Raw genomic sequence first — 24,620 nt, 5'->3', positions numbered from 1 at the left:
GGCTATAAACCATCCCTATTAATAAGGAAACTAAAATACCTACATCTAATTGTAGGCATTCAGTACCTCTCCAGCTCCTGAAGATTCTTCATGAGTCTTTTGTTTCCTTTCCACCTGAGGGTTTATATTGACCAACAAATGCTACAACCCCACTCCCTGGCAAGGCCCAACATGCACGGTTAAAAGCTCTTGCTTAAAAAAGGAAATAAGCTCTAATTAGCAAATATCTCCTGAGGGTCTATTATGTGCCAGACACTGTTTCAGGTGCTGAGGATATAACATTAACAATTCCTGTTCTCCTAATTCAGGAAAAACAAGATTCAGGTAACAAAACAAATTCAAGTAACAAAACATATCAGAGGTTCAGTATATGGAGAAAAATATAGCAAGAAAGAGAAGCAGAGTGCTAGGATGGGAGAGTGTCAGGGCAGGTGAAATGTGAGCAAAGACTTGTAAGAGGCAAGGAAGCAACAAGCAGGTATCTGGGAATGAGCAATTCCAAGAGGAAGAACAAGCACAAGGCTCCCAGGCAGGAACCTACTTGACATACCTGAGGCCCAGTCAGGAGGCCAGTGGGGCAGCAGCAGGATGAGTGAAGAGAGAGTAGTAGGAGATAAGAGCAGAGAGGTCCTAGGCAGCCAGAGCAGGTAGACTGAAGGCCAGTAAATGGACTTTGGCTTTTACTCCAGGTGAAACAGACACCCTTTGGAGTGTCTAGAGCAGAGGAGTGGCCTTAGCTGACTGCCCCTTAAAAGAACCACTCTGACTGCTGTGTTGAGAAGAGGCTAAAGGGACAAGGCCAAAGGGAGACTGGCTAAGGCCAGGTGAAAGATAACAGAGGCTCAGCCCAAAGTGGTAGTGGTAGAGGTGATAAAAAGTGCTCAGACTCTGGATATATTTTGAAGGTAGAACCTGAAGGCTTTCTCAAATTATTTAATACCACAATGGCAACTATCAATTCTTTGAACACAGACTTTTGGTTCTAGAAATATGTGGTTATCTTTCTGATGGTTAATGTCTTGGCAAACATTCTGACAGACTTTCAGATGCCATCAGATGCCAAAACAATGGTTAAGAGTTAAGCCAGGGCCGGACATGGTGACTCACACTTCTAATTCCCACAGTTCGAAAGGCCGAGGCAAGATCATCACCTGAGCACAATTCAAGACCAGCCTAGGTAACAATGAGATCCTGTCTCATAATTTTCTAAAATTTTTATATTAAAAAATTTTTTTTAAAAAGAGTGAGGCTGGTAGTAGATCGACTAGGGTTCAAATCATGACTCCATCACCTGAAAGCTCTGTAAGTGTTCAGATCATAAGCTCTGTAAGTGAGGATAATAACTATTTCGTAGGGTAAAAAGTAAATAAAATAATACTTAAAGTTCTTAATACAGTCTGGTCCTCTGCATTTATAAGTGTAGAAATGGGGAATCCCACAAATTAATTCAATCCAGTAACAAGTGAAAATGTTAAAAAATTCTTAACGGATTATAAGATCTGAGATCATGTACAAGATTCCTAGGATTTCTTACCTGAAAGACGCCACCATCTGGTTATAGGAGAAATACTGGTGATAATCATGATGGATGGAGTGACCACAGGGCTCAGCGTTGGCTCTGCGAGTATACTGGTGCCCATAAAACCTAAGTTCAAGGTATTTTGCAAATGACATAGACCAGGACTCATTGGAAAGAGCAACAACTGGTGTTACCTGGAATTCAGCAAAAATAGTTTACCTAATCACATATTGAGAATCTCTTTTTAAAAAATTAACATTTTCTTTTTTTTTTTTTTTTTTTTTTTTGAGACGGAGTCTCACTCTGTCATCCAGGCTGGAGTGCAGTGGCGTGATCTCAGCTCACTGCAAGCTCCGCCTCCCAGGTTCACGCCATTCTCCTGCCTCAGCCTCCCGAGTAGCTGGGACTACAGGCACCTGCCACCACGCCCAGCTAATTTTTTGTATTTTTAGTAGAGATGAGGTTTCACCATGTTAGCCAGGATGGTCTTGATCTCCTGACCTCATGATCCACCCGCCTCAGCCTCCCAAAGTGCTGGGATTACAGGTGTGAGCCACCGTACCCGGCCAACATTTTCTTTTCTAATACAAATGTAACATACACTGACTGCAGAAAATTGAGAGAAGAATGAAAAGTTCAAAGGTGGGTGGAGTTGGTAGAGGAGAGCAGCATCACCAATAAACCCACCAACAACATCAGTATACTAGTATATGTTCACTTTCGATGTATTTTACTATACATATATAACACACACACACACACACATATACATATATACATACACACATGGACATGCACACAGCCAGTACATTTGTAAATAAAAACTCCTATAATTAGTTTCATAATCTTTTACTTAGCAATATATCGTGAATATTTGCCCACATAAAATATTCTTGCACAACTTTTCAAATGGCCGCAGAGTATCCTATTAAATGGACATGTATTTAACCAATCCTTATTGATGTGCCTTTAAGACATTACAAGTTTTTCCATACTGAGATGATGTTCTGATAAACATCCTTGTATATACATATTTACAAATATCCACAATTATTCCCTTGGGATAAATTAATAAAGGTGGGAAGTGGTAGGTCCAAGGGCATAAACATTTATATGGTCTTTGATAATTTTTGCCACATTATCTTCCAAAACAAGTGCTCCAATGTATACAGTCTCCAACAGTATTTAAGAATATCAATTTCCCCCACTTTCTCACCCAATCCTAGGAATTAGAATTGAAATTTTTGAAATGTAATCCCATAAAGAAAAAATTTTAAAGAGATTTTACTGGTTTTCTTTGTGCTTATTTGACTACTAATGAATAACATTTATTTGTACTAGTAACCATTTGCATTAAATTGCATTGTCATGTCCTCTGCCCATTTTTCTATGACCATGGCTTATAGAAATTTGATATTACATATATTTATGTTTAGTCATATATGTTGTATTTTTCCTTGACACTGGAAGTTTTTCATTTTAGTGTAACAAAACTTACCTTTTCCTTTCTAGCATAAAAAAACACAAGTTTTTGTTTTAAAATAAAGTGCATATAGCAAAGCATGTAAGTCATAAAGATCAAATTTAAGTTATTCATTTACAACGATGGTCAGTCTACCCAGTTAACATATTCTACAACAAACTATTATCAGCTATCTAATAGGAACTAAAGTCTGTAAGAACAAGTATGAAACTAAGACTGAGAACTGCTAGAAATAATTTTATGTCTATATGTTTGTTGATGCAGTGCAACTTTGATTTTGCCCTTCTCTACCACTGATTAATGTAGGTCATGCTATTTTATATGTAATTCCCACATGTGCCGTCCAAAAGCACACTTCAAAATAACCCAATTAAGGCCAGGCGCCATGGCTCATGCCTGTAATCCCAACACTTTGGGAGGCTGAGGCGGGCGGATCACCCAAGGTCAGGAGTTTGAGACCAGCCTGGCCAACATAGTGAAACCTTGTCTCTACTAAAAATACAAAAATTAACTGGGCATAGTGGCGTACACCTGTAGTCCCAGCTACTCCAGAGGCTGAGGCAGGAGAAGAGCTTGAACCTGGGAGACAGAGGTTGCAGTGAGCTGAGATCACATGACTGTACTCCAGACTGGGCGATAGAGCAAGACTCCATCTCAAAAAAAAAAAAAAAAAAGAAATAACCCAATTAAGGCAATGAGTTAAATTTGGAACATTTTATCCAGATTGCAAGCAGTCTGGATAAAAATCATATATTAAAAAAAAAAAAACAATATTGGCACCAAATATTTGCCCCAGAGTTAGAAAAGTAAAGAAAGGCACAAAGAAAAAATAAAACACGTGCCCTTTTCTCAAGAATGTACATAAAAACCAGTAGAGATCAATTTCAACATGGTCTCACCTGTATGTGGACAGAAATGTTGATATAGGCTCAAATCTGTTACACAAATATCCTACTATACTGCAGTTATTGCTGTACAAATCTGTCTCCTCCCCTAGAGAACAGAAGTCATTCCTTATTCTTTTTTTTTTCCTAGGGCCTAGCACAGTATCTGGCACATAAATGGTGCTAAATGTTTGTTGAATGAACAAACATAACTGAGAACTGTCAAGATACAACCTCAAGATACTTTACTGTACAAGGTGCTTGTATTTTATTTAATGACTGATACATTCCTAAGAAGAGATCTTCAAAAAACAAATACTAGATTGAACATACAGCAATGGGAGGTAAAATAACAATGATAAATAGAGCTCAATGACAAATGACAAATCCAATACAATACAGGAAACCTTGCCCTCAAAAAAAAACTATACAAATAAAGAAATGGCAAATAAAATATAGTAATACGGTCTATTTACCTGTTTGCAGATTCTACACCAGGAATATGTAAGAATTGTGTGTTGATATCCAGGTACTGGAGAATCCAACTCCTTCAGGATTATCTGTACACAGCCTTGGCCATGAACAAAGCGCCGAATGTGATGTACCATGGGGGTATCACAGAACATGCTTGGACACTGATAAGAAGGCCTTTGACAAACAAAAGAGCCCTTCTCATATTAAGCATGAAACAGAAATCAGAATCACTGTCAAAGTGCAGCATGACTAGTGGGCAATCTGCACAAGGTACTCATGCTGCTCTGGGCCTGCAGCTGAACATTCTGTCTTCAGCTATAGCATGGTGACGGTTTCCACTTGTTAAGCACCTTCTATTTGCCAAACAATTTTAAAACATTTCCTTTTACCTTCTGACAATTCTGGGGATTGTTATTCCCCATAAAGGGGACCAGTAAAGAGCTTTGTCATGTAAGTGGCGAGTGATGATGCTAAGACTTAAACTGAGGTCTAGATGATTCCAACATTTTACCTCTCATTTGAATCACTAAAAAAACAGGTATCTGAAAAATGTCGAGGGTAGGGTAATTAGATGGGCAGAGATATGAGGAATGTTCTGGATAAGGGATCTCAGTCTAAATATGAAATACATTACTTCTTTAAATTATATACTCTGATATGCACCATGAAAGTGAGGATTATGTAACAGTCACCTGACATCCAACTCATGTTTACATTTTAGGTTGAAATTTTCAGCGTCAAAAATGTGTAATGGAACAGAAGGAAGAAATATGTTCTTACCTGAAACAGTATCTCTCTAAAAATATTCCTAATGTAAGATCATTCTTTCCATAAAATTCCATTGTTACAATCCTAAAAGAAGAAACCACCTCTTGGAAACATAAGAATTACCATGCACCAAAGACATTTCATGAGACCACAAATTATAATTACCTATTAAACGTATGGTACTTTCAATGAAGTATTAAAGCAGGTAATGTTCTTTGTTGTTATGAAGCAGGTTTTAGCTCATCCAATAAAACAAGTTTAGACTTGCCACACTATAGCAATTTTTTCACTCCCAATCCACTAGTATCTTATGAAACTAATGAGGATGCATAAATTATAATATTAATTGAGTAAAACTGATTTGAGTTAAGAAGAGGTAACGGTTTCCTTACAAAGGCTTAAGCCCTGTCAACACAAGGCGGGACTCCGGTCTCCTACTCTCTTGACCATGCCTTTACTGAGCATAGAAAACAGCAGCTCTTGCTAAAGTGCCAGTTCCTTTTTATCTAACCTATAAGTGCTCACAAGACGGTCTGGCTATATAACTGCTGAAATCCACATCTTATTCAAGCCTTGACCTATAAACTCCCAGAGAAAATTCCTATGGGCTCTGCCAGCCCCAAGTCTGCCTGCTGAAGCTATGCTACTGGAAGAAAACATGAGCTCACTGTTGGAAATAAGTGTTTCAGGTATCCAAAATTAAAACACAGAATATGTTTTGGCATGGAAACAGTGCCCCCAAAAAAGCAGTTATGTTCCATAGTACTTTTAAAACTAAAGGTGAACTATGTAATGTAAGGCTATGTACATCTGTGTGAGGTTTTCATGACAGTAATCTGAAACAAATAATTTAAAACACAAAATATACTTCAGTTTTTATCAATCTACTTAAAATTAAGTTTTAGACTAAAACCCACTAATAATGCAAAAAGGTTGACTGCTTTTATAAAAATTATGCCTGAAGGAAACCTGCCTAAATTGTACATACTATCATCAAAATGCTTCTAAACAAGCTTTTGTGTGCCAACTTTCTCGCCTTTTTAAGTACAGGTTGGGCATCCCTAATCTGAAAATCCAAAATCCAAAATGCTCCCAAATCTGAAACTTTTTGAGCCCTGACATGACACCGCAAGTGGGAAATTCCACAACTGAAACCTTTGTTTTCTGATGGTTCAATGTATACAAACTTTTGTTTTATACATAAAATTATTACAAATCTTATATAAAATTAACTTCAGGCTACGTATACAAGGTGTATATGAAACATAAATGAATTTCATGTTTAGACTTGGGTCCCATCCCCAAGATATCTCATTAAGTATATGGAAATATTTCCAAATTTGAAAAAATATTAAATCCAAAACACTTCTGGTCCCAAGCATTTCAGATAAGGGAAAGTCAACCAATACAAATTTCTCTTCTATCCCTCACATTTTTTCACTCTTAATGTACTCTCATTTACTTCCACTCATGAATAAACATGTATTTTCACATTTACTTCACAAGTTTAAAAGTTCTATCAATTCATATATGACCACGTACTTAAATACAGGTCCTAAGGACTGTTTTGTTTTTGTTTTTTTTTTAATTGCTGGAATTCTGTTTTTAAGTGGAATAGTGTAGGGTGAAAAAAATCCTACCAAGGACTGACACAGGCACTGGGAGCATTGCTGGACTGGGCAGAAGAGCTGCTGAAGAGCACACACAGTCTCTGGTGGTTAATGGGATTCAGACAGTCCACCTAAATTTAAAAGAAGTAATGAATGGATGAGCAAGCGACTGCAACCACATTCAACTCCACTGCACCAAATACACTCCACTCTATTTGTAAAGCCTCCAATTATCACTGTAGGGGCTCTGGTCAAGACTTACAACTACAGGAAACTAAATAAAAGGAAGAAGGGCAGTTGGTTTTTGAGAAAAGACAACTCAAAAAGTTTAAGTTAAACTTAAAAACACAAAACGATGTCTAGATAGCTTGTTTTCTTAACTTACTCTTTAATTTACAAAACTGCACTACATTATTTTAGAAGAAAAATTAAATATATCCATATTTAACAATCTGAACTGATGGGATATAATAACATCAATCTGAGACACCCAGAAATCTAAATTCTAAGGTGTATATTTATATATGCTTATGCCTGTTTTTGATCATTACAAAGGGAAAACCAGCTCTCTGTTAAAACTGAAATAGTATAGAAGCATTTGAAGAAGTTCATAAAATACACAAAACCTCTCCTCCTATGATTCTCCTCTACCACTGAAGCTGAGCAGTTTGACTCTGTGGTTTTAAAATATCTATTCTTTTTGCTAGTTTACACACCTGTCCCACATACACACATCACTTCCTACCTAAGAACACACAGGGGGTTTTGTTTTTATAAATATGGAATAATGCAAAACATATTAAAATATAACTTGCTTTTTAACACTTCAAATATATCATGGGCTTTATCCAAGTCATTAAATGACTTGAGATCTTGCTCATCATTAAACTGTTTCAATAAACATCTTTGTACATATATTCTTACAAAATGAAAGCACCCTTATATAAGCACACTTAATTATTTCTGCAGGATAGATTATAAAAAGTTGGAGTCCTGGGTCAAAGGCATATACATGTATGTGTAAATTAATAAGAGACTTTCCTATCACTTTCTATAAATTTGTATAAATTTATACAAATGTACATACACATACATTTGTATAAGCTTACATGAAATTTATGAAAGGTGTTTTTCCATGCCATCATTAACCATGGGTCTTTTATCACTTTCCTTTTTGCCAGTCTCACAAATAAAAAATTATTTAGCACTACTATTATTTAGCACTTCCTTGACTACTAGAGAAATTGAACATATATTATTTAGCACTTCCTTGACTACTGGTGAAATTAGACATCTTTTCGCTTTATTAAACAATTGCATTTCCTCATCTAGCAATGGATTTGTTAATTAGTTTTACTGCATTATTATCAATAATAGATCTATAAACCTTCCTTAATTTGCTCTCAATTTATGCCTAGAAAGAAAAAGGTCACTGTCGTAGTTAAATAACAAGGTAAAATGTTTTATGTTAAAGAAAAAAAATAGAGCTAACTTTTTTTAGAAAACAAATCTATTTCCTGCTAACTTTTTTTAAAAAACACATCTATTTCCTACAATAAGCTTCCATCTCTCACTCCCTGACACTAGGATCCAGGATTATCATACCACATCCAAGTCATGTTGTCAGAAATTTTAAGCAGCTCCCCATTTCCCTTTACTTCAAGGATCTGCCTAGCTTACTATAAGCTCATCTTAAAACCCTGAAACCCAGTTTCATTACAATTCTGCTTCATACGTATTAAAGTAACACATAAGCCAGCAGACTCAAGACAAAAACAAAAATAGCATAGGAGAAGAAATATTTCACAAATCTGCATGCAGTCTGCCAAACTGATTTTTTAGCCTGCCTTAGAGGAGTCATTCAACACATCCTAATGTACAGGAGCATCAAAAAGTGGTCTGGCTCACCTTTGTTGACCACACAGCATCATTCGGAATAAGCCCTCTCTCTTCATCACCCTCATTTTTGCTTCCTGATTTGCCACTTGAAGTACTTGATGCCTCCTTTGAATGAGCAAAAGGGTCTGAGTTTTTGGGCTGAATTCTTCCTCCTCTGGCTCGATAATCGGCCAGCATTCTACCCAAGCTCTGGCTATCGCCCAGATGCTCAGCAATTCTAGTGCTCACAAGCTCATGTGAGGGTAAGACTTGAATACACTTGGCCTGAATACTTCCGTTCATGCCCTGAAGTCCAGAGAGATCCCTGAGCAGCTGTTTCTTCCTCCTGTTCTCCATTTCTTTGAATTCTTTATTGAGGAGAGGAGACCAGTAAACCTGCTCTGCAAAATAATCTCGGGTAGAGCATCTCATCCCCTTTTCAGTTAAAAGAAAGGGTTCTCGGAATGTGATTACTGGGGAGATACAGAGGATCACATCTTTCAATTCCTGCTTAAAGGCCAAAGAATAAGTCTTTCGTTTATCTTCAGAGGAGGCGACTTCCTCAGTAACATATAATCCAGTGTCATCCTGTAGAGGGTCTCTAAAGGCTCTTATCTGGCTTTTGGGATCCTGCAGCACAACTGTTTGCTGCAAACTCTCTGGCTGCTCGCTGCCTAAAGCATCTTGTTGGTCATCCACAGGGAGTGGCAACAATGATTCCGGTACAGGTGGAAAGAAAGCACAAGCGAGACCCGCCGGGCAAGTTGTTGTGCTATGTTCCTGATGCTTCACAGAGGCAACAGCCTGTGGAACATTTTTATTTTCCTGCTCACCCTTCTCAAACACAATCCTCGATTCCAGCAAACTGCTATCATCACAGGGCAGAGACTCAGGAGGGATGTCAGGATCCCAGGGGAGGGAACCTCCACCGTACTGCTCTTGGACAGTCCCCTCATGCCCTCGTCCCTCAATCAGGGAATGGAATGAAGGGTTTTGCATTAATGTGGGAGGCATAGCAAATTCATCCATGAGAAAGGAGATTTCTAGTTGAGAATGATAAGCAACACAGATCATAAATATTAGGATCTCCTTAACTCGAGCCAGCTCATAATCAGAGCCTCCTCTCAGCTTGATTGTACAGCCTAGGTGCTGTGGACAACCTTCAAAAAACATCAGCGTCTTGGTTTGCTCTACAAATAAAAACAAACAAAAAGTTAAGATGGTGGAGGTGGCAATCCGGAAGTCCAAATAGAATCAATTCACTCTCTTAACATCTGTAAAAGAAAAACTCTTACATGAATAAGACCACAGTTGCCTATCCTCGCCTACTATTAATAGATATTTCCTAGTAAGTAAACATTGTAGTAGTGATAAGTTAACTCTTTTCCTCAGGTCAACCTATGCTAAAGATCACTCACCATTAGGCAACTGAAATATCTGCATATAAAATTTGTGACAAGTGCCCAGGTGTGGTTTCGTAAGCAGCTGGTCCATCGACATCACTAAATCACCTTGGGTCATTCGACTGATTCGTTCCAAAACTTGCTACAATACACAAAAACATTATATTACAAAACTAGAGAAGAATAAAAATCTTTGTAAATTTAATCTGGAAAAGTGATGGAAAAATTAAAAAATAACATTCACAATAAATTTCCTTTTTAATAAATATATGATGAATTTTTTTATTCCAGATTCTTCTATATTTAGTTGCTTAGTAATCAATATGTGCCCACTGAAACCTTACTCATATTAATAACATTATCAAAATGCATTTAAGCATCATGGATTACCACAAGATGCTGTGAGGAGAAAAAAACAACTTCCTAGAATTGGCCCCTATTCTGCAGAGGGTAAACTTTTGAACAGAGAGAATATTTTCTGCTTGAGCAATTCTCCAACGAAAATGAAGGATCAACGAATACCTAGTGATTAACTAATGTCCATTTCACTTTTGGTCTTGTAGACATCAATAATAAGCATTACATAATCAATTACACTTTCTTCCAGTCTGAGATTCTCAATCTTAATGAAATAGGTGCCGTATCTTCTGACCCACTTTCAATACGTATGGAACAGCAAAGACTAAGATTCTTGTATACCTACCATACGTACATATAAATTCAAAAGCTGCAATTTTTTAAAATAAATAGAAAAAATAAAATAGAAAAATAAAAACACTCACCGATTTTACATTAATGACCAAAGTAATACCATGTTCCAATAACATGTCCTGGGCAATCCGAGACACTGTTTTCTCAACTAGAACCAAGGTGGGTCGAACATCAACTATTCGCTGAACATAATTCTTCAAGAATTCTCTTTCCTAAGTAAGATAAATCAGAAATATCACACCTGGTAAAACGCAATATCTGGACATATTAAAATATCAAGATAGCTTCACTATTATTATCAATCTTAGCCTAAATTTTCTTCATCCACAAATAAGTCTGTAAACAAATTAATTCAAACAAAGTAAGAATCTCATTCGTCATTCTAAACTTGATTATGCTGACAAGAGTTTCAGAAGAAATTCCATTCTCCAACTAATTTTCCTTGAAAGATTTTCAATTCTTAATTTAAAAGCCAAGAATGCAATTAGCTAGTTCAGAGGTTAACAAAGCAAGAACAACAAAAAAACCTAACCTCAAAACTCCCAAAATAAAAGCCATTTCTAAGTTTGTTTGTTTGTTTGTTTGTTTTTTAAGAGATGGGGTCTCATTCTGTCACCCAGGCTGGAGTGCAGAGGTGCCATCATAGCTTACTGTGACCTCAAAGTCCTGGGCTCAAGCAATCCTCCTGCTTCACTCTTCTAGGACTACAGGCACACATCACAATGCCTGGCTAATATTTTCTATTTTTTTTGTAGAGACAGGGTCTCACTATGTTACTCAGGCTGGTCTTGAACTCCTGGCCTCAAGCAATCCTCCTGCCTTCAGCTCCAAAAATGTAATGATAAGTGTCAGCCACTGTGCCCAGCCCTAAGTGGTTTTAATATGGTTACAAATTCTCTCCTCTACATTCTGAAACCAAAATGAGTTATCTCTCTTTCTGGATATCTGAATAAATAACTCTTTAACAGATGCTACTTCAGCAACTTCCTAATTCCAATTTCCCAACAGATCATATAATACCTAGAACAGCCACAGTTAAAGATCTCAAACATAATGCTAATATAATTTTATCACAAAGGTTTAATTTCAAAAGAAATGAATATTGTGGCTGGGTACTGTGGCTCACACCCATAATCCCAGCACTTTGGGAGGCCGAGGCGGGCGGATCACCTGACGTCTGGAGTTCAAGACCAGCCTGGCCAACACAATGAAACCCCGTCTCTACTAAAAAATACAAAAATTAGCCGGGCGTGGTGACAGGCACCTGTAATCCCAGCTACTTGGGAGGCTGAGGCAGGAAAATAGCTTGAACCTGGGAGGCAGAGGTTTCAGTGAGCCAAGATAACGGCACTGCACTCCAGCCTAGAGGACAAGAGCAAGACTTCATCTCAAAAAAAAAGAAAAAATAAGAAAGAAATGAATATTGTAAATAACAACCAGAGTTAATACAATTCACTAATTGCTTCATAGTATTTCTGGGCTCCAGATGGGAGACAACTAAAGATGAGCATGTTTGCCACTCCTACTCCATGTGCCCAAAGTGTTTTCTGAGCAAGACTGTATTCATGTCCCTTACCACCCATAATGGATGAGCCTACTCACTGCAGTAAACTTGCCCTATTATGAAGTATATTGCTTCTTGCCTTTGTTTTACTGATACTATTTATTTCAAATTCTCCCATTATTAACAAAATGGATTTTTTTCCTGAAATGTGTTAATTTCCTACTCTACTTACTAACTTGCAATTTAACAGCATTTAAAATAATTTTATTTGTGCAGCTCTAATAAAGTACAATCAGAATCTGTTTTTTTGGGTTTTTTTTTAAGTTTCTGCCTGTGGTAATACAAAGATGGCAAATAACTTTCCTTCCAGTTCCAATTCTAATCAACTATCATGACTACTCATGAAATACCATGTCAAAAAGGAGGCCTTGTCCAAGCTCAGCAAGGGAAGAGTATCAGAAAGTAGGCCATAAGCACAGCAGTGGTGAACCAAGAGATCTAGTAGACCTGGCCTTGTAAAGAAAGTAAAAAGTCACAGGCTAATTATCTCCTTGACCTTTGTTTCTCATCCTCCTTTTTCTGAATATCTATCTTTCAGCTTCTTCTCTGATTCGTTATTCCACATCAGATTAAAAAAACTCAAATGAGCTGGTACTTTCTATCAATTCAGAAAAAGTCCAAATCAGCTGATATTTTCTATCAATTTAAACTAAGAAGTTTAAGTAGGGCAGGAGTTAAAGGTATAATAAAAACTATGTTTGAAAGTTTTGATGAACAAGATGCTTTGTTAGTGAGTTAAACCATGTTTCCTAAGTACAATCCCCCACAGCATACCTCTCTAACAAAAAATCTTTAGTCTATTAACCTGATTGTAAACATAGAGTAATAATAATATGAATAAATTTAGCTGTAACTTTAAGTAAACAAACACCTGTAGATTACAATTAACCTAGTTCATCAATTCCAAGACATACAATTTTATGAATTTTAACATCTCTGCAACCAGGATACATCTCAGTCAAAGCAATTCTGATCTGATCATGTGAAAGTCTTCTGCTGACAATCTTCCGTGGAATCAACAAAACCTCCAGCATCCAATTATCTTAGGTTCCATGAACATAATTATTGTATTTCCCTTTATTCCTTTAGAGTTCTCTACTAAAATGTCTAGTCAAAACCCATCGTTTTTACTGATGGCACAGCTGAATTCCAAAGAGAAAACAGCCCCAGCTCACAGAGTTCTTAAGTAATACAGCAGAGTTTTATAAAGCACTGTCCGTTTTACTACAACTCAGTTTCTCTTATTGTTATCTATGAAATCAGGACAAAAGTGATTGCTCCTATCACTCTTGAAAAAATGTATTTACCTAGGAATTTTCAAGTAATACTTTTCCTAAATGTTTCTGGAACCCAATATAAGTGTTTCCACTGTAATATAATATACACATTCCTAAAAAGCTTCCATTTTGAATAACCACAAAACAAAATTAATAGCATTTATGGCAGAAAAGGAGCTGGGGCAGAAAACTTAAAACCTATGCAATTTTATATCTTCAGCACTAACAAAAATAATAACTGGTACCTTAAGAGGAATCATGGAGAGCCCAGGCAGAGAGCTTCGTATGGCATGAGGCTGCCTCAAGTGAAATTAAATGCACAAAAACTATTGCAATGCTACAACTGGAAATGGAGCTCTGAGCAGTAAAGCTACCAAGAACCAGAGATGTAGGTGTACCTCCCTGGGGAAACAGCCCTGCAAGCAAAAGCTCACTTTTACTTTCTTAAAATAGAGCTGGAAGGGTTTCTGCCTGTGTAGCAGCTGAGCTGAGACTGTTTTCCTTTCTGGCTGAGGGTTATAACCTACTGCAGCTATTCGGGGCCTCCTTGCTTAGGAAAAACCACTTAGAAACCAACACAACTTCCATCTGACAGTATTCTGTTTGCCAACTACATATAAGCTAACTGGTGTTCTAGAAATGTGTTTTAGTAGCATAAACTGTATTACAAACCAGAGATTCCATTAGAAATCTGGTAAGTTCAAGAAATTCTCATGGTCTGATTTACTGTGAGAATTAAATACTTAATCCAAACTAGTATTTGGATTAAGTGGGAAAGGGAAACCAGTATTTGGATTTTCACCTTTTCTTCCTTATATTCTTGAACAGTTACATGTTACTTTTAACACTTTGAAACTTTAAAAATAATGAGTGACAGAGGTTTTGGTAAGCTATCAAGTTTGCCTATCCAATTTAATCAGTTAGAATTAAGTCAAAATCATTAAGAATTTATAAGCATCATGATACACAAACATCCCTCCAAATTATAATTTTCAGTAGTAAATTCTTACCTGAAGCACAATAGGATCAATGCAAGTAAACTTAGTTTCTTCTCTGTAGAGATACTCAATGGAACACTTCAACAGAAGAATTTTGGGGTTTTTAATACAAGAATTCATCTACAAAAAAAAGAACAGTTTGTTAAAGTTTTTAAAGGTTTGCATTTTACAGCCCTCCTTTAATTATAACTTTAAATCTATATTGTTCATAATTCCTACTAACTTAACGTATCTCATATTAGTATTAATATACTCTCATTTAGTTCTTTTACGGTATTAAATTTTTTCAAAGCAAATAATATGTTCAGAACAATGCAAAATTCTTCAAAAACTGGCTTTGCTTTCTTAATACTACTTTGATCTTCTATTCTCTTAACTTTTTTTTTTCATTTCTGATGTTGTAAGAAGAGACATCATGCCCTGAGTGTGCACGGAGGGAGCAGTATTTAATAACGGGTTACTTCACAAACTCCAAGAAATAAGCAACTTTAAAAGCATATTTCAGTCTTTCTAAAATTCAAGAGGAGAAGAGGGAGAAAAGAATTAAAATGCCTCCTGAACATATTTCTAACAGAAAACATTTCCAATCATTAAGGCGGCAAGCTAAAATAGGTAACATGAAGTTCAAAAAGAAAATGTGAAAGCATCTCAAGCAGAGACTCTAACAATATACCCTAACCTTACAGCCACAGGCAGAATAGCAATTGAGGTTTCAGGCTGACCAAGTTTATGGACCCCAAACAGCAAACAGTTCCAAAAACAGTGACTCACTAGCTGGGAAACTCAATTCAGGACACTCTGTAGCAACTACAAATCAAAGACTATCTCTAATCAGTGGGACAAGACAGTCATTCATGCATATGTTTCCACCACACCTACATACAAATTTTCTTCACTTTCTGAGAAGTAACATATTTACCTCTTAATTCAACAAATATCATTTAATTTGGTTTAAAGTTCTCCTTTAAAGGGTAATGTGTGGTTTTAGTAAGATTCTGTGTAGAAATACTGACTAATGTGGAATTACTGCAATAAAATATGCGATAAGTAAACAATTGAAGCCAAGCATATTTTTATCTATCTATGGTCACTAACAATTGTCACGAATCTTTTTTTTTTGTTTTTTTGGAGACAGAGTCTCACTCTGTCACCCAGGCTGGAGTGCAGTGGTGTGATCTCAGCTCACTGCAACCTTCACCTCCCGCGTTCAAGCGATTCTTCTGCCTCAGCCTCCCAAGTAGCTGAGACTACAGGCACACGCCACTAAGCCTGGCTAATTTTTTTGTATTTTTAGTAGAGATGGGGTTTCACCCTATTGGCCAGGCTGGTCTCAAACTCCTGACCTTGTGATCCGCCTGCCCCGGCCTGCCAAAGTGCCAGGATTACACACTCGGCCTAGTGCCTACTTTAAATACGGTACCACCATTTCCCTAACATCCATACATTCCCATTGCCCTTAACCTACTGAATGAGAATTTCTAGGGGTTAGGCTGGGAACAGACATTTTTAAAAGGTCCACATGTGATCTCAATGTATGTACACTACACTTTGAGAATCAAAAGACTTCAGAATAAAGTTCAAGACCTTTAATGAGATACAAAGCCTTTGCCTGTTTCCTCCAGCTTCATTTATATTGCCCATATTACACCTTAGGAGCTCAGAGTCTCCGTAACACCCCAGGTTATCTCACTCCACTCCTTTGTGCTAGTGCTACAAAGACATAAGATGAGAAGGATAACAGAAGAAAACTGACAGCTCTGTAGCCTAGCACTAGAAGAGCTATCAGCTTTAGAATGCTAAGCCTCTGGAAGGACTCCAGCCTACTAAAGAAACCCTGTCTCCCTAAGATGTAATGGGATCAGGAGATAAATAATGCTAGTATCTTATCATTCTGCTGATCTAGAAGCCTGATCCTCCCCACTTCCTCCTTCTGTCTGGTGAATTCCCATTATTCAAATTCCAATCCATTCATCCTCAGCTCTGGGAGATCTTCCCTGAACCTACCAAATTTCACCCCTATGGCAGACACAGCTGCCTTTCATTGTCCATTGTCCATTTCTTCCATGACTAAGGTGCCCCAACTTGTTACCTAAGCACACAGCCATGGTTTGCTGAACTTCACTGCTGAACTGAATCACATTACCTTTTTATGTGCAATGTTCTTGGTACAAACAAAGCCATTGACAACCACAGAATCAAACTTCTTTCCACCTGGGATCTAATGGAACAATTAAGAAAACAATAAAATTCAATAATAACATGCTTAGAATCTAGTCAGATGTATGCTATTATTTCTTTCCATTTCTTTTTAACTATTGTGTAATCAAATAAGAACAAAAAATTTCAGGAAATAATTGTTCCTTTCAACCAATGATCAATGGCATCTCTGCATGACTCTGTTTTCCCATCCCCTATTCTCTAATGTACTATACTAGGACTCTAAAGTACTCACTGACTGAATAAACTAGTGCCATGTGGCAGTTAACACTACTGTTTAAGTTAAATATCACAGGGAAAAAGCACACACAGGACTCCATTACTATCTAAATCAGAGGTGTCCAGTCTTTTGACTTCCCTGGGCCTCACTGGAAAATGAATTGTATTGGGCCACACATAAAATACACTAACAACAGTAGATGAGCTTAAAAAAAAAATCACAAAAAATGTCATAATATTTTAAGAAAGTTTACGAATTGGTGTTGGGCTGGATTCAAAGCACTCTTGGGCAGCATGCAGCCCACAGGCCACGAGTTGGACAAGCTTGATCTAAATAAAGCAAATTACCCACTGCTTTTCCTCAGAACAGTGATCATAATCTGTGAGAATAGGGTTTCTCATAGCTGACGTGTCAAGAAGAGGAAGTAAGTAAGGAAGAACCTGTATCGGTTTGAGTTCCCAACCCATCTCTGATATAACTCATCCTTTCCATTCACCTCTCACTTCCTATGCGTGGCTTCCATGACTCCTAAGTGCACTGCTAACAAACAAAGCAGACAGCAAAACCTCCTACTCCTCATCTAGCAACCCTCAGGGTAATGACTCCTTTTAGATTACCATTAAGAGAAAAATTATAATCAGTCCTGCCTCATCACTTCCTAGCATTAGTAAAACATTAGCAGAGCTCACTTTTTTGATGTGGACAAACTGACGGATATCCATGTCATCATCCTGGTTCTTGACATCAGGTCGGACTGTCTGAACAACCTGGCAGACCAATGACACGATGATGTCCCTCCAAGATGATGATAGTGAGTCACTATGGAGCAACTGCTGGAGTAGTGCCATCATGTGGTTATGATTAGCTGAACTATAAAAATATTATAAGAAAGAAGTTTGCATAGTTAATACTGCCAGAGACAATAATTCTGATGATAAAACAGTCTACAAAGAAATAAACATTTCAATTACGGTTCACAGATAAGATTTTCTAGGTCAATATCATTCTTTCATTATATCTGTACCTTAAGGATTTTGCATATAAATGAAATCTGAATATCTTCCACTAAGAAGTTCCCTGCAACTGACTGAAATGAAATTTTAACACGTAAAATGGGGACAGACAAGCAGAGTTTGGGGCTCTTGGTTTTTCTGTTTTTTTCTCTGAGACAAAGTCTTGCTCTGTTGCCTAGGCTGGAGTACAGTGGCGTGATCTCAGCTCACTGCAACCTCCACCTCTTGAGTTCAAGCAATCCTCCTATCTCAGTCTCCCAAGTAGTTATGATTACAGACTCACACCACCACGCCTGGCTAATTTTTGTATTATTAGCAGAGACTGGGTTTTACCATGTTGGCCAGGCTGGTCTCAACCTTCTGACCTTGTGATCCTCCCGCCTCGGCCTCCCAAAGTGCTGGGATTACAGGCATGAGCTGCTGCACCCAGTCGGGGCTCTTGGTTTTATAAGAAATGTAATCACAAGTCAAAATAGGCTTTATTTCCTAAGTAATCTTAGTATTTTTTACTTTCTAAGGAAAAAGAAAAATACCTCCCTTTTTAAGAGGAATGATGCATACGCTTATCAAGTCACTGAAGATAATAAAAGTGAAAAATTAAAATTTAAAATTTCATTGCCTTACAGCAACCTCTCCATGGCTTGTTTCTCCCCATTCTCCTCCCTCAGGAGCTCCAGGTTGTTATGATGCCAGCCCAAAGGTGTGAAAGGCAGCTCTTTGGATTTTTCCTCTACTCGACGATTAAATAAGGATTCTAAGTACAATATAAAATAAGAAGTTATTACTTCATTGTCCTGTTTTATACCACCTACTCATGTATTTAGAAATTGCCCTTTCTCTTTATAAATGTTTTAAGTTAGCCAACATAAATTATTGGCGTAAAAAGGCAAGAACATGTAATAAACATATAAATAAAATGCATAAGAAAATACACACAAATACGTAAAATACGCTAAAAATACAGAAATGCAAGAATTAAGAAGAGCAATAATTGGCAACCGCCAAAACCAGAAACAGAACTGTGAAAATCAAATGTACGTAACTAAGACTCTCAAGCCAATAATTATAAGCACAGCTTCTGAAAAGCAAGTAAAATGAAACTTTTGCTTCTCTTTTTAATTTTTAAAAAGGAGGGTGTTAATATCCCCTTAAAATCACAAACTGGGCAGGGCATGGTGGCTCACGCCTGTAATTCCAACACTTTGGGAGGCCGAGGTGGGGAGATCACCTGAAGTCAGGAGTTTGAGACCAGTCTGGCCAACATGGAGAAACCCCATCTCTACTAAAAGCACAAAAATTAGCTGGGCGTGGTGGTACATGCCTGTAATCCCAGCTACAAGGGAGGCTGAGGCAGGAGAATCACCTGAACCTGGGAGGAAGAGATTGCAGTGAGCCAAGGTCACGCCACTGCACTCCAGCCTGAGTGACAGAGCGAGACTCCATCTCAAAAATAGAAAAAAAAAAATCACAAACTGAAAAGTGCATTCAACAGAAATCTAAATGCTGGCAGAACACATGATAGCGTGGGTGATGAATTTTCAAGAAAGAAGCTCAGCTCAGATAATCCCAAAACAACAGATGACAGTGCAGAAAGTCTATTCAGACAATCTTCAATAGTGTTTCTCTTTCAATATTGGCACAGAGGTTTTTTAACAAAATTTTAGCAAGACAGACTCAAAAACATAAATATTAAAACATAATAAATAGCATTTATGTAGAATTTGTGTAAAATCTTTAAATTTTTTAAAGATGAGTGAAAACAGATCAAGACAAAAAAATTAATAATAAATGCTTAACAAAAAAAAATATGTTCACTAAATAACTGTTGAATAATCTGACCAAATAAGTGGAAAGAAAAGAAGTAGGAAATGCTTACAAAAATTCTCTAACCTGTCCTCTCTTAAAAGCAAAACAAACAAAAAACTTCCAACAGCCCAGCAGATTACACAGTAAAGTATATGTCCATGACATGTGAAATACAAGAACTGCACATTTCAATTACATAAAGGGCCACTCTGTAAACTTCTAGCTGAACCAGATGCTTGGAGGTGAATTTAGAAGCACTGTCAAGCTATCAGATAAGCTGCAGTGGCCTCCTTGTACCAGCTTGCCTTCTCTCTTTGATTTGAAACCCTGGGAGCCAAGAAGGAAGGGAAATTTTCTCCTATTATCTGAGGCCTAACCAGTGGAATACTATGGACCAATTAAGAATGTCTTTACTCTAGGAAGCTAAGCTAAGTGGGGAAGGAATAGGAGAAGGCTAATACTTCTCTATTCTCCTTTTGTGTCCAAAAGAAATTTATCAGCAGAGTTAGTTCTTTATCCTCTCCTGCCTACTTCTCTTCCTCACTCCACAGGACAAGCAGCATCCTTAACTGGAGATCTGCCTATGGGCTTTTTGACAAATTTGGCAATCCTTGATGAGATGTATATCAATACTTAATATTATATTCACAATATAGTTAAGTGTAAACTATGTCTTTAAAAGAATTAAGTTCAAATTCTACTTAAAAGTTTTTAAACAATTACTTTTCACATCAGAGACCTCCTTCTTGCAAACCAAGTCCAAGTTTACATTCTTGGTTCTCAACACTCTCAAAATCATTATACACATTAAAAATTGTGTTCCTATACTACCATAATCAAATATATTTTCAGCACCTTCTCTATGCCAATCAATGTGCTAAGCCCTAAGTATACCCTCATGAACAAAAGAGACACCATTCCACATACAGCTTTTTATAAACTTACCTTTGATGAAAGCGTCACTTATTGAGAGCTGTTGTCCTCCAGTGTCAGAAATCAAATACTCTGCATACCAGGGAGACAACAGAGAGGAGGAAGGAAAGGAGAGACATATGACTATAAATATGTCAGCATAATTATATAGCAAAAACACCCACACACAAAATATTACTCATACTAAACCCATCACTGCCCAGCAAATTCAAGAAAGTTTTGGGTCAAAATGCCTCTTGATACTTGTTCTATGCACTTCATACTAAACTTAAGCAGACTTGCATTAATAATGCAATAGAGCCGTGAAACAATTCTCCTTAATTCAAATGTCAGATAGAGAAACATTTTTCTCTTACCAAAACCAACCGGTTTATGAACATTAAGATCTTCAGATACTTGTACGACCATCCTAAAGCATTACAGTTCTTTTCACATGTAACTTGATGATTTAACAAATAATCACTTTGCCTATGCACAAAGTAGTTCACAGAGAACCCACCTGATAAAACAATACAAACTTTTTTAAAATTTCAGAATATAAGCTATAAAACAAATTAATACAGAAGTGACACTGGCAGGAAAAAAGATAAAACTCATCAGTATTTGTACTAGTTCCGAATAAGCATTTTTGTTTTTCAAAAATTATACCAAACACTGCCGAATTTTTGCTAGACATTAACTGAACACATTCTGAAGGCTTTTAATAAATAAAAAAGTTTTCTTACTAGTGAAACTTACTCTTTACTTCCCCATGAACTTTCTCTAGGTCTGTGACCAAGCATAGCTCAAATGGGGTTCTTTCCACTATGCAAATTAAAACACGATGCATGTTAACTCCTTTAAGGTAAAGGTTCTCCACAAAATTTTCTCCAAGTTCATTTATAAACAACTGGGCTTTAAAAGTTACTATGTTTATAAGCCAATATGCTCATCCTTCCAACCAGGAAACAAATAAAATATTTTATTTAGAAAGTTCAAGTGCACTATGCCAAATACAATAAAATCGAGTATGTGGACAAGACAGATGTTATACTTTATTTCTACTCTTCCCTTACAGAAATGAGTAACACCAAATTCTCTCAATTCAATTAATGTACTGTTCTTTACCAGCCTTCTCACACTAAAGCTTAATTGTATCTATGAGACTCCAGAAATGGTGGATTTTCCTCGTTTAGTTATGAAAAAAATTAAGCCTACAGAAAATGCTGTATACCATCCACCTGAGTTCAACAATTGTTAAGGATTTGCCATATATGTGTATGTTTCTTCCCTCCAATCACTCAAAGTTGCACACATCATGACACTTTACCACTAGGACATCAGTACAACTCTCATAAAAATAAGGGTATTCTTCTCTATAGCACAGTATTATTTACATATTTGAGAAAGTTAACAATGTCTTAATAGCACAGAATTAACCCATACTCAAGTTTATCCAACTCTCCCCAAAATGTTTTCTAATCAACAGTTTTTTTCTCAAGCCTCGATGCAATCAAGTTCACACATGGCATTTGGTTCCTGTATCTCTTCATTCTCTTTTAATCTAGAACAGATCTCCTTTTTTCCTTTTCATAAAATGAACTTTAAAAGAACCCGGGTTATTGTTCTGTGGGATGTCCCACATTCTGAGTACAATCGTTTTCTCATGGTGTGTTTAACTTGCTCCTCTATCCCATGTTTTCCTGTACACAGAAAACTGCATCTAGAAGTTTACAGAAGTCATGGTTTTCACCTTCTTCTCTAGGTTCTACTTGCTAACTTTCCAAGAATAGTTCAGAATCCTGCTTGCAACACATAGTAAAATATATTTTAATTGTACAATTCCCTAAGACCAATAATGAAAAATTAAGTTTGAAAATAGGGTTTTCTCACTTAAGATAGAAAGCATAAGTAGTATTTTTTAAAGTACAGATATTTCAACCAATTTTATAAATCCAATTTTCCTCAGCCTTAAACAATATAGGACAATCCATAAGAAAATATTTAATAAGTACTACCTTTAATTTCAATGTAAAGATTTAAAAAATTCCCATTTGTTTTTATACAAAGGGAATGAAAACCAGAGGCAGAAGAATTCTATTATTCTTTCACATAACTACCAGTCTCCCTGGAAATCTTTATTTTCTTGTAATCAGTGTTCATCTTGACTGTAACACTGAGCAAACTATTACAACTTCACAAGAAAAAAAAATGTAAGAATAACTCTTGTTAGTATGTTAAAAACTAAGAGAGAACTGTGAAAGCCAGCTATATTTATTAAGAGATTTATGAAGTCTTCAAATTATAAGGTTGCAAATGACCTAAGACGTCAATTTAATAATTATGTTCTTCCTAATGCTGGAACCTTCTCTATAATATTCTCACTAAGTAGGTAAAAGATCATAATTTCTTTTTAATTCTAGATCTAGGTTTTTCATTTCACAGATTTAGAATTAAAAGAAAATTTAGAAGTCCCCAAGTCTATGTAACCCATCACCCAATGTGGGCATCCGTCCTCAATAACTATGACAAGTGAACATTCAGACACAACCTGGACACTTCCCATGCACAGTGGCAAAAGTTCACTACTCCTGACTACTGAATCTATTTCTTCCTTCAGCCATATGCAAAATAAATATAATTTCTTTCAGGTACTCTTCAGATACCTAAAGGCAACACCAAGTCTTCTTTTCTCCATTTCAAATAGTCCAGATTCCCTTATCACGGTTTTCAGATGTCTTAGGATCCTGGCAACCTCGCTCTATTCATAAATCAGAACTGGACACAAAACATTAAATTGGATCCTCATTCTAGACATTATATGGCCACTAACGAAATCTATTATTGCACTGGGGGGTGCGGAGGGGTTGATACATCACACTCTTAAATTTGCAAATAACTAAAACTTAGATCTTTATCACACAAATTATTAAGAGTGACTTTCTCCAAAGTACTAATAGTAAATGTGTTAAGCCTTATTATTATATTATGTTTAACTGTGTTAACTATCATCTTGTTAGTCTCAATCTATTGCTTGAGAAAATCAAGATTTTTAAATGTCAGTTCTGCTATCCAACACACTAGCCATTCTTTCCAGATTTTAATTATTTGTGGATCTAAAAAACATTAAAAGTGCTGACCAAAAAAAAAGTGGTGAACAACACTAAATACAGAGAGTCAAATCCCTATAACATAACCCAGGAGCAACCGCTTCCTGTTGACATCAAATTATTAATTATCCTTTCAGTATTTTGTACAACAAGCTACAAATCCACGTGTTAACACCAGTAGTGGGCCAGGTGCAGTGGCTCACGCCTATAATCCCAGCACTTTAGGAGGCCGAGGCTGGCGGACTGCCTGAGGTCAGGAGTTCGAGATCAGCCTGACCAACATGGTGAAACCCTGTCTCTACTAAAAATACAAAAATTAGCCGGGCGTGGTGGCTGGTGCCTGTAATCCCAGCTACTTGGGAGGCTGAGACAGGAGAATGGCTTGAACCCGGAAGGCCGAGTTTTCAGTGAGCCAAGACCAGGCCATTGCACTCCAGCCTGGGCAACAAGAGCAAAACTTTGTCTCAAACAAACAAAAAAAACAAAAAACAAAAAAACCCAAAAAAAAAAAACACCACTAGTAGTGGTATCATAAACTCTTACATTCACCAAACACACTACACTCTTTGTGTTTTTCATATTAAAAGCTCACACTAAGTAGAATGGTGGTTACCAGAGGTTGAAGAAGTGAAGGGAATGGGGAGATGCTGGTCAAAGAGTAAAAAGTTTCATTCAGAGAGGAAGAATAAGTTTTTGAGAAATATTGTACAGCATGACGACTATAGTTAATAACAGTATATTGTATATTTCAGAATTGCTAAGAGTAAATTTCA

General features: G+C 36.8%; 1 protein-coding gene across 50 annotated transcripts in view; it reads right to left on the bottom strand.

The window, feature by feature from the left end:
- PIKFYVE (phosphoinositide kinase, FYVE-type zinc finger containing) overlaps nucleotides 1-24,620 on the bottom strand; it is a 92,066-nt gene that overhangs the window by 24,693 nt on the left and 42,753 nt on the right. For all 50 annotated transcript variants that reach the window (XM_065525946.1, XM_065525951.1, XM_065525949.1 and 47 more), the window contains 12 exons: nucleotides 20,771-20,830; nucleotides 18,644-18,773; nucleotides 17,696-17,876; nucleotides 16,713-16,787; nucleotides 14,582-14,689; nucleotides 10,802-10,942; nucleotides 10,035-10,161; nucleotides 8,647-9,806; nucleotides 6,769-6,869; nucleotides 5,141-5,212; nucleotides 4,363-4,534; nucleotides 1,535-1,713 (listed from right to left, as the gene is read on the bottom strand). In XM_065525946.1, the coding sequence (XP_065382018.1) occupies nucleotides 1,535-1,713; nucleotides 4,363-4,534; nucleotides 5,141-5,212; nucleotides 6,769-6,869; nucleotides 8,647-9,806; nucleotides 10,035-10,161; nucleotides 10,802-10,942; nucleotides 14,582-14,689; nucleotides 16,713-16,787; nucleotides 17,696-17,876; nucleotides 18,644-18,773; nucleotides 20,771-20,830 (2,506 nt within the window). The remainder of the gene's footprint in view (nucleotides 1-1,534; nucleotides 1,714-4,362; nucleotides 4,535-5,140; nucleotides 5,213-6,768; nucleotides 6,870-8,646; nucleotides 9,807-10,034; nucleotides 10,162-10,801; nucleotides 10,943-14,581; nucleotides 14,690-16,712; nucleotides 16,788-17,695; nucleotides 17,877-18,643; nucleotides 18,774-20,770; nucleotides 20,831-24,620) is intronic.

The sequence above is a fragment of the Macaca fascicularis genome, chromosome 12, assembly GCF_037993035.2.
Source record: "Macaca fascicularis isolate 582-1 chromosome 12, T2T-MFA8v1.1".
Taxonomy (NCBI): Eukaryota; Metazoa; Chordata; class Mammalia; order Primates; family Cercopithecidae; genus Macaca; species Macaca fascicularis.
This window is presented reverse-complemented; position numbering and strand designations above follow the sequence as displayed.